The following is a 15,909-nucleotide window of genomic DNA, read 5'->3' as shown; positions in this document are numbered from 1 at the left end:
ACTTCCCTCAGCATGGTGGCGTGGGTATGCCGTTCCCCATAGCGACCGCTAGAGGACGCAGTTCGATGTTCCCTCGAAAGGGAACGCCTCAGGTTATGTATGTAACCATGGTTCCCTGAGAGGGGAACGAGACGCTGCGTCCTCTAGATGTCTTGCCATGCTTCGGACACAAGCTTCAGACGAAGAAGCGGATGACGCGTTCTCCCGGCACCCTTTTATACTGTGGTCGCACCGGTAATGACGTCGTAGGCTGTCGCCGGCCAATGTTATTGTCGTGCTTAGATGTATGCTTCAGACACCGGTCACGCTGAAGGCGTTCCCCATAGCGACCGCTAGAGGACGCAGTGTCTCTTTCCCTTCTCAGGCAACCATGGTTACATACGTAACCTGAGACGTTATTTCTACATTTCTCCATTTTATCCATAGCAACTTGCACTGCATTCAAAGTATTCACTTTATCAGTTCTTGCATTCTTGCTCTGCATGAATGCTAGATGGTAACCGTGAGAATGAAGGGCAGATCAAGTCAATCCTGCCGTTCCCCATAGCGACCGCTAGAGGACGCAGTTCGATGTTCCCTCGAAAGGGAACGCCTCAGGTTATGTATGTAACCATGGTTCCCTGAGAGGGGAACGAGACGCTGCGTCCTCTAGATGTCTTGCCATGCTTCGGACACAAGCTTCAGACGAAGAAGCGGATGACGCGTTCTCCCGGCACCCTTTTATACTGTGGTCGCACCGGTAATGACGTCGTAGGCTGTCGCCGGCCAATGTTATTGTCGTGCTTAGATGTATGCTTCAGACACCGGTCACGCTGAAGGCGTTCCCCATAGCGACCGCTAGAGGATGCAGTGTCTCTTTCCCTTCTCAGGCAACCATGGTTACATATGTAACCTGAGACGTTATTTCTACATTTCTCCATTTTATCCATAGCAACTTGCACTGCATTCAAAGTATTCACTTTATCAGTTCTTGCATTCTTGCTCTGCATGAATGCTAGATGGTAACCGTGAGAATGAAGGGCAGATCAAGTCAATCCATGCAGGGAGACACTTTCCTCAAAATCCACAAAACAAATGTCCTTTATGGTTCAAGTCAAGGTAGGTGTAGGTGTACGTATTTCCTTCTCTGAAATTCAAATATATAATATTATATACAGATATATAAAGAACCTCGATAGTGTTCTTTTTCACATTATACATTGGCTTCTTGTCTTTTTAAAAAAGAGCACCACTGTATGCTTGGGGATATGTCACATCTACTCACTGCCAGCCTTATGACAGATTCTCTGCAAAACTACAGCATAAGCAACCCAAGGTCATTATAGTCTATTTGGGTGCATGGCAAACTCCTGAGATTGGTTTTAAGCAAGGGATATTATTCAATCAGAGGGTCATTATCACAAAACAAACCCCGGGTGATCAGGATCTGGTCTTGTACCACCCTGATAGGGTTTGTTTTGCGATAATGACCATCTGAATTTACATTACCCCGCTTGTTACACGGTTACTTAACAAAGAAATAAATACATGGATATGAAATGCTTATTTGAGGTTAAATTATTTTAATTACTCTTATACTTGTGCAGGCCACAGAGAGAGAGAACACACAAGCATAGCTGTGAAAGAAAACTACACACTTGCAATACTATATGACAGTTTTATTTGGATTATGTTGGTAGTTCAAAGAAAGACTGTAACAAACAATGAATCGGGATTGTGAGTGACTTGAAACTCGGTTCATTATTAATAAATTCAAATACTACTATTATGTAGATTACCATGAACTCTGTAAGCTGAACAGTATGCTAAATTATTAAGACTGAATAAGAAAAGTTTCAAGTCTATAAATGCATAAATTACAGCAAAGCATATTAAATGTATTTGGATCATATTTTATTTGATTTTTGAGGATGAAGCCATGTCACACAACCTGTCCAAGTTGGCAACTGTCTAATTGGACTAGCTTCTACCAATTAAAAGAGGAATTTGTGCTCTAAATCCCATAGTTTTTGCATTTTTCCATAGCCTTTAACATCAACAAGAAACAATTCTGGAAGCATCTCCTCCTTTTAAAGTTGATAAGCCTATTTTTATCTTAACTATGCATAATTATATAGTTTAGCATGTTTTTGTCCTCCGGTGTCATCAAACCAGTCAGAATGGATCTGCGGCCCGCCGGTTAAGAACCTCTTCAATGTGGTATACAAGGACAAAATATTAGGCCAAAAGATACTTAGGAACACCTCAACCATCAGCATACACTTTAATATTCATGTGTCGAAGATAGGAACCTGCTGTGGTTTAAGAAGAAAAATGAATAAAAGCTAAGAAGGAACGCATTATATGATGCTCAGCATGTACACTGGCCAACATATAAAAACATTATCCAACATCATCTATCTATCTTTGTAGAGAAGTGGCTGATTACATGCAGATGTTCAGCACATGGAGACAAAGTATGGAGACATACTGCTGTCCATGAGTCATTTTGAATAATATAGCCATGTCTAAAGACATTTGTTGAGTCAGAGATAAGCCAAAATTGCTAAGCAGTTTTCCATTTGCCAAGGCTAGATATGAACCCATTGGGCTAATGTTTGGACCACTTTCTCGACCCAGGCTTTAACATTTACATTTATGCATTTGCAGATACTTTTATCTAAAGCAACTCACACTGCAGTCAAGGTACATTTTATCACTTCATGCATTCACTCGTAATTGAATCCTTGACCTCAGGGCTGCTAGTCCCATGCACTACTGTTTGAGCTACAGGATACAAGAACTTGTTAAATGCATAGCTCTCCTAAAAGCAAAGTTTGAACTACACCTTAAAGCTAATAGACATTGAACTAAAGGGATAGGTCAGCCAAAAGTGAAATTTCTGTCATCAGTTACTCACCCTCATGTTGTTCCAAACCGTTATGAATTTCTTTCTTCTACTGAACACAAAAGAAGATATTTTGAAGAATATTGGTAACCAAACAGTTTGTGGTAGCCATTGACTTCCATAGCACAGAAAAAAAATACTATGAACTGTTTGGTAACCAACATTCTTCAAAATATCTTCTTTTGTCTTCAACAGAAGAAAGAAATTCATACAGGTTTGGAACAACTTGAGGGTGAGTAAATGATGACAAACTTTTCATTTTTGAGTGATCTACCCCTTTAAAGCAGATTGCATTTTGATTTCATGGGGCCTATTAGATGGAAAAGTGTGCAAAGGAACACAGAGCAACATGGAAGTTGATTATGAATGAACACAAACTGGCCTAAATGTAGAAAGGGTCATGAAGTTTGGAGCTGGTCTAACTGGTTAACTAGAATAGTTGTGTCTTTTTTATTTAATATTACATTAAAAATTATCATTTGATTTTAATTATACTAGTCTATACTAGTCTTCCACCAAGCATCTTAACTTTTACCATCAAGAGTCCCATTGTCAACCAGTTACAAACAATACAAGCGTGCAATAGGAAAAACGAGTAAACGAGCATCCAAAATGCAACATATGCTGGTGACTAGCAAGGCTGTAGAAATCTGTTTTCACTAACTGTGTCTGTGTATTTTGTAGGACTTTTATTACTATGATTTCTGAATGAGATTGTGAGAAATCCCAGTGGCACCCTGTTGCCCTATTTCACCAGGAACCTCAGGAGGTAGTTAGATCAGGTAAATTGACTCTGAGTCAAGTCTGAGATGAACAACTTACATTTATGCATTTGGCAGATGTCTTTATTCAAAGTGACTTACATTACATTCAGGGTTCATTCCTTCCTCGGGAAACAAACCCATGATCTTGACTGTTTGAGCTACAGTAGCGTAGAGTATATGAATCCAGATCCTACCCTGATATTTACCTTTAAATTATTCAGTGCCCCCCTTTTATGCTGTCAAGATAAAATGAAATTTGTTGACTTTGTTGTCACTTCTGGTTACCATCTAACTGAGCTGATTCTGCAAGACTGAGTGTATTACGTGAGATTTAGCGACCCTGAATTTATATCCCACCTGGTGCGGAATTACCAAAAATGAAATAAATATAGTAAAATATTCTTGTTTTCTGACTTGTTCGTGATAGAGGAGAAACAATAATGTACAGTATGTGGAAAGTAATGTGTTTTTTGAACCTTAAACCGCATAAACACATTTCATTACACCAAATACACAAAATAATGTTCTTTTTAGCAGCATCATATGACCCGTTTAAGGACTGGTGGGTGGTGTGTAGCAGAGAGGACGTGACATTGTCCCTGCAATAAAACTGTCCTCACAATACACTGCAGGCATAGTCGTACCCATGCAGTGATTGGAATACAAACACGATTTAGGCATTGATGCATTTAGCTGTACATGCATGCATTGCTTTAATATGTCAAGTATTTTAATTTTACTCTACTGCTGATACTGCTGCTTAATACATTATATAAAAACTTCAGCAATGATATAAAAGCTACACACTCCTAAAAAATGCTGTGAGGTTCTTCTTAAATGTGTGGTATCAAATACTGCTATAGTTATTTGAAAAAAACAAAAACAAATAATAATAAAATATTACTTGTTAAATGTGCATGAAATATGCCTCGTGATTTTTTATTTTTAATATTTTTTTTAATTTAATTTTACAAATTCTGACAGATATATTTCCCCATATTCATAGGTTTCAAGAACACACTGAATTGCTCAAGTGGACAGATATTATAGCATGATTGTTGCTGTTGAATCGTGTGCCATACAACCAATACTATTCCTATCAAAGTGATAGTTCTTACAAAACATGGTTTGTTTTATATTTTAAACTAAATGTAACTAAAAATAACTAAATCTATAACTAAATTTATCATTATTAAATTCTAGCTTAAATATGGCTAAAAATAATTACTGGATTAAATTTTGCACCATGTCATGTTCTTAAATATGTGGTATCAAGAAAAAAAGTACTTTTTTAAAATGTGCATGATATACGCCTCTTATTTAATTAAAAAAAAGTCTGACAGATAAATTGCCCACATTCATAAGTTTCAAGAACTCACTGAATTGCTCAAGTGGTGCTTTCCACGGAATGAAAGTGTGTCAGTTTCAGTTTTTTCATACTTTGATTTATTTACCCACACTGCGATTGGAAAAAAAGCCCTTGGCAGGGATGGAGCAATAGCGAGTATGCTTAGGATGTAAAAGCGAGTGTGTACGAGTGTGCGGCAGGGAGAATCAAGAGGAAGAAGTGTGCAGCTGTAGGGGGAGGGTCAGGAAAGTGCAATCGGAGGGGGATGGGGAGAGAGACAGACCTCCACAGGGAAAGAGGGAGCACTGGGGGAGGGGAGGCCGGAATGATACGGAAGAAGTTGTCATCGGAAAAGGACGTTTAAGAAAAGTATCCCGTTCCAAGCAGGTGACGAGGACCTTTGCCAGTGTATATGGCAGGCTCTCGGAAACGTACACCCGAATCTGTGCCGGGTTTTCTCGGGATAATGCGGTGTAAAATCAGGTGCGGGGGTAATGCAGAAATGTTATAATCTTGCCTCCCTGCCGTTGGCCCATCTGCGCTGAGGATGGCTATTGGCCTCAGGCATCAGAAGTCCTTACAGCATTAGACAGTAACCTCCTTTAGCCTCATGATACTGCATTAGTTTCTGTTGACAAACATGAGGAGAAGTGGTGGAGAATGTGATTATGTTTCCAAAGTGGAAGTCAATTGCATTCCTGCTCTAACCCGTGGATTCTTTCAATATATAAAGGTGCATTCTGGGATAGAAAACGTTTGAGGGACTGCATTCAATTTTGCATCACATCTAGCAACACGAAATTATGTGCAATCCATCATGAAACTGAGAGAGAACTGTAGAAAATCCAAAAAAAAAAAAGGAAAGATATTATAAAGAGATGACAAGATTAAGGTTTTTGTTCTTCTAATTAATTCTATTTAATTCTACCTTAATTATGGCTAAAAATAAACACTGCATTAAATTTTGCATCATGTCTAGCAACATCAAATGATGTGCATTTCTTCAAAGGCCATTTAGAAAAAAATTGAGGCAGGAAAAAAAAAAAATAATAAAACCGGCAATAACTGTGTATAAAAGGTGAGGAAGATGCAGTATAGTGTGTGTTTCGTGTTGTCTCTTAGTGGTGCATGACGTTCTCTCCTTTCCACCCAAGGGACGGGTTATCCCCAGTTCAATTGTGCTATAAACCGAGGCTAATAACAAGAAACTAAATAGACAGATGATGAGTCCTTTATCAGAGAACTGAAAGCATTTACATGTTCATTCAAAGGATCTGTATGACCTTAGAAATCAATTGAGGCTGAAGCCTAAATAAAAGACTATAAATCACTATCTAAAAATTGATCAAGGACTACTTAACCAGGGTTACACACTTCTTCATTCAAAAACGTTCTTCTTCTTCAATAAACCGAGGCTAATAACAAGAAACTAAATAGACAGATGATGAGTCCTTTATCAGAGAACTGAAAGCATTTACATGTTCATTCAAAGGATCTGTATGACCTTAGAAATCAATTGAGGCTGAAGCCTAAATAAAAGACTATAAATCACTATCTAAAAATTTATCAAGGACTACTTAACCAGGGTTACACACTTCTTCATTCAAAAACGTTCTTCTTCTTCTTCAAAAAAAAACTGCAAAAATATTTCAACAGTTTAAAATAATAAGACAATGAATAAAATATTACACTTTACCCAAGCAGAATGCAATTTTAAAAATTTGAATGCAAAAATGATGTATGATGTCATAATTGGGGCCAATCAGAAGAAATTTGAATCAAAAGATATTTGATGTTAGACATTGTGTTGCTTCTAAAAAAAATTGCTCTAAATTCTTCAGGAAAATCTGGAGCAAAGTCATGAGACTAAGATAGAACCATAGAAAATACATAAAAAAGGAAAAACTATTATTAAGAGATGACAAGATTAGCATAAATGTTGCTGTTGAATCTATATCTTGCAAAGTGATAGTTCTTCCAAAAATGTGGCTTGTTTTATGCTAAATTACATTAAATTGATAGTTTTATCAAATGCCATGCTTAACTATGGCAATGCAACATATAATACATTTGATATATTTATACATATTTAAATGTATGAATATTTTACAGAAAAATGAAAGCATGCATGCATTGCAAAAGCTGTAAACCGTCAACTTAGGCGAAATATTAGGTTATTAATCATTTTCTTACACATTTAGTGTTTTAATAAGTAAACAATTCATGAAAAAAATGATGATATTGACATTCATGTCTATAAACTCAGTAATGTTAATAGGGTCATGAATAATGCCAGCAGCTCCAAAGAAAGCAGCTCAAGGCACTTCTTAGAAACATTCAGAAACACGTTTGCGGGGCGACTGGGACTGACACTTCGACCCCTTACTAATACTGATAAAGCCGCTTCCTGTATCCCATTGGAATAGCTGCTGTCTTTTCACATTAGTCAATAATGACTCAAGTATGAAAAAAAAACCTATCTGGTTCAAATGACAGCAAGCCACTGGAGAATGAACAACAAACTTGCTGACTCATTCACAGCCCGCAGTCAATTTAAAGCATAAATCCAACCTGTAACTTTTAAATCATGGCAAATCTTGCCGATCTATTGAAATTTACCCACCAGGGCAGTATTTTGTGGGCATGACTAAAAGGTATTAAATTAACGCTGGTCAGAAAGGGGAAAGTGTGATTCAGTCTTAATGAAATCTAAAGCCCATGGTTTTTAAAACCTGACCTCAGTCTAACTTGCTTGATGTTGATGCTTGCCAAAGATTATCCTCTTATATTATGAAATTTCCATTATGTGGTGTGAAAAATGTACCACAGATGGTACATACATTATCATGTATGATGCTTAGCAGATGTTCACGTGCATGTACCATGGGGCAATTTAACAATGACTAAGCAAAAAGTGGATTAAAATAAAAATTGCTCTAAATTCTTCAGGAAAATCTGGAGCAAAGTCATGAGACTAAGATAGAACCATAGAAAATACATAAAAAAGGAAAAACTATTATTAAGAGATGACAAGATTAGCATAAATGTTGCTGTTGAATCTATATCTTGCAAAGTGATAGTTCTTCCAAAAATGTGGCTTGTTTTATGCTAAATTACATTAAATTGATAGTTTTATCAAATGCCATGCTTAACTATGGCAATGCAACATATAATACATTTGATATATTTATACATATTTAAATGTATGAATATTTTACAGAAAAATGAAAGCATGCATGCATTGCAAAAGCTGTAAACCGTCAACTTAGGCGAAATATTAGGTTATTAATCATTTTCTTACACATTTAGTGTTTTAATAAGTAAACAATTCATGAAAAAAATGATGATATTGACATTCATGTCTATAAACTCAGTAATGTTAATAGGGTCATGAATAATGCCAGCAGCTCCAAAGAAAGCAGCTCAAGGCACTTCTTAGAAACATTCAGAAACACGTTTGCGGGGCGACTGGGACTGACACTTCGACCCCTTACTAATACTGATAAAGCCGCTTCCTGTATCCCATTGGAATAGCTGCTGTCTTTTCACATTAGTCAATAATGACTCAAGTATGAAAAAAAAACCTATCTGGTTCAAATGACAGCAAGCCACTGGAGAATGAACAACAAACTTGCTGACTCATTCACAGCCCGCAGTCAATTTAAAGCATAAATCCAACCTGTAACTTTTAAATCATGGCAAATCTTGCCGATCTATTGAAATTTACCCACCAGGGCAGTATTTTGTGGGCATGACTAAAAGGTATTAAATTAACGCTGGTCAGAAAGGGGAAAGTGTGATTCAGTCTTAATGAAATCTAAAGCCCATGGTTTTTAACACCTGACCTCAGTCTAACTTGCTTGATGTTGATGCTTGCCAAAGATTATCCTCTTATATTATGAAATTTCCATTATGTGGTGTGAAAAATGTACCACAGATGGTACATACATTATCATGCATGATGCTTAGCAGATGTTCACGTGCATGTACCATGGGGCAATCGGTACTTTAACAATGACTAAGCAAAAAGTGGATTAAAATATAGTTCAGTAGAAGGTCATATGAACACTGTAGTGAATTTCTAGTGAAGGTCTTTGTGTATGCTAATGATGTTGGAGTAAATTGCCTTACATTTGTGTGTAATTCTTTAAAGCCAAAAAATGAAGGAAAATGGATCAATAATAGAATGGATCAATACTAATGATGTTATTGACAGGACCTCCCCCTTCAAATTCTTCAGTAATTACCAAGACTGTTAATGATGGAGCAACCATACGCAACAACAACAACAACAAAAATCCATTTACTACAGTGGTCGCCCACCCATATGTTAAGACTGATTAAAGGAACAGTCCATCCAGAAATTAAACTTCCAAATCATTTACTCACCCTTATGTTGTTTCAAACCTTTATGACTTTCTTTCTTCCACGGAACACAACATAAAGTTGACTTTTATTATACATTTATGATGCTTTTGCGTAATTTCTTAAGCTTGAAAGCATTAGTCATACTGTTTGAAATGATTGAGGGTGAGTAAATGACGAAAGATTCTTCACTTTTGGATTAATTATTTCTAGGATGCAAGTATGCATCCAACACTTATTTTGAGAAACTAAAGAGAAACATGGCTCCAATACATATCAAATTTTAATACTGAAGTACACTGACTGTGTTTCCTGCACTGCATGACAAAAAGTAATTGTTTTAGCTGTATTGTACTTTTCCTGTCTGAATTTAATGTGATAAGAGAAAGAAAGAGATATACAACCAGCTTTCTATTGCGTTGTCCCCACAAACACAGTACAGTGCAGTGTTGCCCATATTCGCAAACAATAACCCAATTGTCGGAACTACTTGTAGTTAAAAATACACAATCAAAAGAGATTTTTTTTAAAGACAACTGGACAAAAAAACTGTAAATGATTAAATGTAAAAATATCAGTAGTCCATGACAAATGCAGACACAGCTTAGTACTAAGCAAACATGCTAGCTGATATCTTCATATCTTGTAGAAGACTGACTTGTTCAAGACTGGTCTGAGATCTTTCATGCAGGAATAAAGTGTGACTAAAAAACTATGAGGAAACTGCTGCTTTATACATGTACGCTAAAAGAAGTATTAACAGCAGATTAGAAACTCTGATTCACTTCTTTATGAAAAGCTCAACCTTCCAGTCCTAAACTAGTTAGCACATATAGTCCGCACCCATGCCCACGTTTCTGCTAAATCTGGTTTATTTTGTGAAGAATCCTCTGACACAAGTCCTTGAACTAAACCTAGACATTTACCCATTCGAACTGTCAACAGTCACTACTTGCCAGAATCATTCAGCCTCAGCTTACACGCAGTTAACAAATTCATAAAAACTGTGCATCTCAAGTGGAAACATTTTGCCTTCAGTTTAACCTCTGAAAATCCTTACTACACTACCTACTGCTGAGCTTTGTAAATGCAAAAAGAGCCAAGCAAATCAGTTTAGGCTCCCGGCCCAAGTGTCAGTGCTCAGAATTCATTTTATACTATTAGAAAGCAGTTTTACCCAATTCCTGCGCATCAGCAAATCTACCCAGCGTTCATTTATTGCAATAACCCCACACCTGAATCATTAAACCTTCATTTATCTCCTAACAAAATGTCTTTATGGTGCATCTCATTTATCCTCCATCTGCTACAGTACGTGTGGCCACTACTGCTTTATGTCTTTCTTCACTTCCAATTCCGCCCTATCAGAGATTTGGGAAAATTCCACTTCCCTCTCTAACCCTACAGCGTTTTCATTGGCCATCACTTGTACCTGCAGCGCTTCATTCCTGCAGTTTGGACAAAGCCACCGCATCCCTTCCATCCGTGACCTATCGTGACCTATCTGTTGCATCTGCTGTTGGGCAACGGCCAGCTTCACATATGTAGCCGTATATTCCCCTCTCGCTCTCTCTGCCAATTATTATCTACCTGTTCCGGCCCCGTCGGCTGACAAGACACCTACTGAGTTCACTTTCCCCATGAGCTCAGCTCTTGCTGCAGTCAGCTGTAGCGTTGCTCGCTGCTTATCATTCTGATACTTTCTCTGTGTGTCGCGTCGGCTGCTGGGGTTCCCTGCTTCTATCCCATCTGTCCAGAGAATTTAAAAAAACGCTCTAAAAAAAAACTATTTTGAGTATCTAACAGGTTTGCAACTGATCAACTGGAAGCCCTTTTGATACATCATATTAGGCCGAAGTGATCGAAAACATTTTTTTTTTTTCATTTCTGAAAAGGAATTATTGCCAATCAAATCTGTTTCTTATTTTCTATTATAGTGCTCACTTCCTGTCTCCGTTTAGCAAGTGAACTCACTCAAAAAAAACTTTTAAGTTAATTACATTAAGCATTATGCTTCCTCTAGTCTGTGGCAAACCCTGGTTCTTCTGATATGCATTAGCAATTTTTTGCTTGGTCATATAAACATATGCTAACTTTTTGAGAGCAACTATATCAGATCTTCAGTAAGAACTGTGAATAAAGTTACAGATCAAAATGCGCCATTGAGTTTAAAGTTCACAACCTGTATGGTCATAGCTGTGGGTTCTATTAGCACTCGTTTACCATCAATTAGCTCATTGTGTCTGGCCTCCTCTTTTCTGGACAAAACTGGGCAAGATACAGATGTGATGCCAGATGATCTTCTGAGTAAATTAGGTTGCCAACTTTCCAGTCAGACCACACCTGTGGTTTATCACTATTACAAATTATTATCTGGAGATCATGCTAGATGCAAAACATATTAAAATAAAGAAATTCCTTCTTTATGCCATCTTCTCTAGAAATACTATGAAATTCAACACTCAACAACAGTGGATCCAACACATTTTAACTTGGGTCTTAATTTATTGGTACTTACTCATTTGCATACATTTTTCATGTTGTTTTGCTTGCTTGTCCATTTATTTATTTTGATGCACTCAACATCAAACAACCGTGTGCTGTTTTTTTTTTTTCCACATTTCGCTGTTTATTCTCACTCATTCATTAGCCAGCTAACTGAAATATGCATATCATGTGGAAAACCATGTCCTACATTCAACTGATTTGAGAAAAGTTCATCAGGGCAGTCATATTGAGTATACATTTTAATATTTAATATTCCCAAACATTGCAATATTTCAACATGAAGCTTAAACTGACAAGCTGCAACATCCAGGCGTATCTTGTAACTTTGTGTCTGGCGAGCATGTGTACATGACATGTCTATCTGACTTATTCCTAAAGGGATAGTTCACTCAAAAATGAAAATTCTGTCATCATTTACTCATGACTTTCTTTTTTTAAAATGTGGAACATCAAAAAAGATATTCTGAGAAAAGTTTCTGTCTCTATGTTTCTTGTCCATACAATAGAATTCAATGGTCACCAGAACTGTTTGGTTAGTTCCTCAAAACATCATCTTTTGTGTTCAACAGTAGAAAGAAAGTCACATAGATTTAGATGTGTTGGTTTACATTTTTGGCTGAACTATCCCTACATATACCTTATTCTGAAAGCACAACAAAACTTGTTTCACACTCAGTAACTCATTTAATTCACTGCCTATATAATTAACATTAGGAGTGTTAGATATGATTTTACTGCTGAAGCCTGTTAGCTGAGATGAGGAGAAAAAAAAAGAGAGAGGCCGAGAGACACAGACATTCAGCCTTGCCTCTCTCAAGGACATCACAGGGCACAGTGAAGCACAACAATACATTGTGCATGTTTAGTATCAGGATTTGGAATAATATTGTTCAAGTGATATACTATAATAACATATACTGTCTGCATGCTTACTCTGTCACACTAACGCTGACATGAACCATATCCGCTTTTCAAAAGACTTTTAGCTTAGATTTAGTCACACATATTATTACGTCTCAATATATATATATATATATCATTTCTGTCCCCCTCACTTCTGAAATGATGGCTACACCCCTGTCTCAAACATATATTAGGTGAGATTTTTTCAGGTGAATATTACGGTAGATTTATTTTCTCAAGTCAGTTAATTTAAAAGGCAAGTCTTGGCTCCAAAAAAGCTATCGGATATTTCCTCTGCCAAGAAAAAGGTTCAATGAAGACACATTGACCACATTGACCTTTTGCGACAGAGCAGGCATGTTGTCGCACTATATGGGGTAAGTTGTCACAATAGAACTTGGCATTAAACAGGCTTTCATAGGTTGTTTGGCAATATTTTAAAGAGTATTAGAATTACGAAATGCAAAACATTGAATGAAGCATGATAAAAGTATAAGGTAGAAAATATCAAACCATTATCTTGACCAACAAATAGCCTATTTTGAAAACAAAAACAAATTCTATATATTTTTTTTAACATTTTTTGATCTAGGTTTTTGAAACCAATGAACACATTTGCTTAACTGAACATTGGACTCAAAACCTTATAGTTACTGAGATAAAGCTCTTCTCCTGTGTGACAACTAGCCCCGGTCTCCACAGGCCTATTATCCGAATCAAATTATCTGCCATTGATATTCTGGTCCATTTTCTGTAGGTTGATTCAGACCTTCAGCCGTAAGACATTAAGTGTGTTAATTATCAGAACGTGGATGCTATGTTGACTTCTTCCTTGGAGTCATAAATATACAGTCTTTATGATCTGAAATGCTGGAAATGTTGCCACTGTTGGAGCATAATGCATCCCCACCCGGCTTTCATGAGCAATACTTCAGGCTGCAATTATCCCCTTCAATCATACTCATTCATTTAATGTCAGATCTCTCCCCTATACAAATGAAACCTAATATTGAAAGGGGCAAGGTCAATGAATTCCGTCTGATTTAGCCTTGCTCGTGTCTGCTATGCATAGACACGCTCGCCCTGCGCACGCCCACAGTCCAAGTAACCCGCACACTTCCCTCACCACGCGACCGATACGTCACAGTGATGTTGACGATTACATAAAATGTGATTATTGCCCAATCATGTCGCATCGGATTCGCGTTGAGCCATTAACACCTTTAGAAGCAAGACTGATGATGTATATGTGTAAAAGCTCCGTGACAGTGTACAGCGAGTGCGCCCGGCTTTGGGGAGTCTGCACGCGCATCACGTATAATTGCGAATTCTGTAAATCCAGTTATCTGCAGCTTACATTTCTACATTGCGTCTGATAAGCAAAGGCTGATATCAGATGCTCCGGGGGGAGTAAGGGAAGTCTTGGGTCGGAATTACTTTTAGGATGAAGCAAGTGAAGAAGACGCGCGTCTTTGGGTTGGGTTATGAAATTGCTGATATATAGGCTATATATATATTTTACAAACATGTTAATGTACATTTCTCTATTACACCCCCACCCCCCCCGCAAGCGCACCACTCGCGCATACACTGATGAGTGCAGTGCACTGGGTTCAGGCGTTTCCTTTACGATATTTCAACAGAACATTCATGGAGGTTGGACGACGCATTAAAGCCTCAAGGCCCACTTTCCATATTATTGAAAAAAAAAAGCGATGAAGTCGCTATACCGTCGCGACTACAAATAGAAATACTTTGGCGGCCATGTTGTAGGCTATTCGTTTAGCTCATATACATGCAAGAATATTACTACACCCTTTCATATTTAATATAACGGAACAAAGCGTGCTGCAATAATCGCACATCCCACCCAACGATCCAAATGCGTCCGATGAGGATGTGCATGTATCCAGAATGGAGCTTTCGTGGAGATGCTCAAAATTCCCAGGTACAGACGGCAAAATCTAAAAGAGTTAATAGGGTACGGAACAAGTGGTGAATGTTATTTTCGTTTAACAACAACAAAAATCGCTATTAATAATTAATGATGCGGTGATCATAGAATTAGATGCTGGGATGGTGCGTATCAGAGTAAGAATACTGGCTAACTATCCGCAGCAGTCTATACCCCTAGATCACACTCCCGGGCGACATGTATCAAAGGTAGTCTGTTTGCATGCATGCTAATGTAGGGGGGCTCATTTCGCGAATTACGCCATATAACCCGATTTGATCGATAAATCGATCCATCACACATGGAACGGCGCTCGCGTGAGAGCCGCTATTCAAAACGTGATATATGCGCGATATGGTAGACATTTGTAACTGCGTAAAGAAGAAGGAGGAAAAAATATCGGAAATTTTATGGAAATCGTATTATGCCCATAAATGCTCAACCGTGAGCGAGCAGCAGTGAATGTCAGCTGCTGACGCCCGGTTGCGGTGAGGAGATGGAGAATATGGTAGGAGATGAAGGATAAAGCATCAGAAATCCAGACTTACACTTCGTAGTTCCTGCGTGCGATCCTTCATTTTCCCCCGCCGTGCTGGCCAAAAATATCGCTTGAGATGTCCGCTGCGTTCGTGGATTTATTATTAGCGAATGTCTGGCTCCTGTTTAATTTCCCACAGATTTAGGTGGTTTCGGGGAAAAAAAGAGCGCCCTGTTCTTCCCCCTCTGCACTATTTCACGCCTTTTTCCCTTTTCCCCGTTCCTGGTTCTGTGATGGTGTGTCCTCCGTGGCGGTGCAGTGATGCCCCGCAGCGCGCTCTGACTCCAGCACACGAATGCGATTCCGAACGCGGTACTGATGCTGCAAAAAAAAAAAAAAGGGGTGGGGGGGTGGGAGCGATGCAGAGGGCTGGAGCGCTTCTGCGCATGCGCCGCCGTCTCACTGTACCTGCAGCCCCTCCCCCATTCCGCTCGCTTGCTGTACTGGCGTAACCGCAGCGCGTAAGCCCCACGTTCCCCATGATAACTAGGGAACTGTAGTTTGTTTTAGGCGGAATAACAGAGCAGGAGCCTCTTTTGGACCCGAAGAAAAATTCTAACAATGGGAAATAAGGGATAGGTCGCATTGAAAAACATACGGTCTCAAGACATACCAACCTTTAAAATCTGTTTTATTGTTTTC

General features: G+C 38.2%; 1 protein-coding gene across 1 annotated transcript in view; it reads right to left on the bottom strand.

The window, feature by feature from the left end:
• The window catches only part of LOC107753971 (syntaxin-1B), a 41,793-nt gene extending 26,202 nt beyond the window's left edge, over positions 1-15,591 (bottom strand). Inside the window, exon 1 of the mRNA XM_016570272.1 lies at positions 15,278-15,591. Within this exon, the coding sequence (XP_016425758.1) occupies positions 15,278-15,307 (30 nt within the window). The 5' untranslated portion in view covers positions 15,308-15,591. The remainder of the gene's footprint in view (positions 1-15,277) is intronic.
• Positions 15,592-15,909: the final 318 nt, after the last annotated feature.

The sequence above is a fragment of the Sinocyclocheilus rhinocerous genome, unplaced genomic scaffold, assembly GCF_001515625.1.
Source record: "Sinocyclocheilus rhinocerous isolate Xijiao unplaced genomic scaffold, SAMN03320098_v1.1 scaffold612, whole genome shotgun sequence".
In the NCBI taxonomy this organism is placed as follows: domain Eukaryota; kingdom Metazoa; phylum Chordata; class Actinopteri; order Cypriniformes; family Cyprinidae; genus Sinocyclocheilus; species Sinocyclocheilus rhinocerous.
The sequence above is the reverse complement of the archived record's forward strand: the minus strand, read 5'-3'. Positions and strand labels throughout refer to the sequence as shown.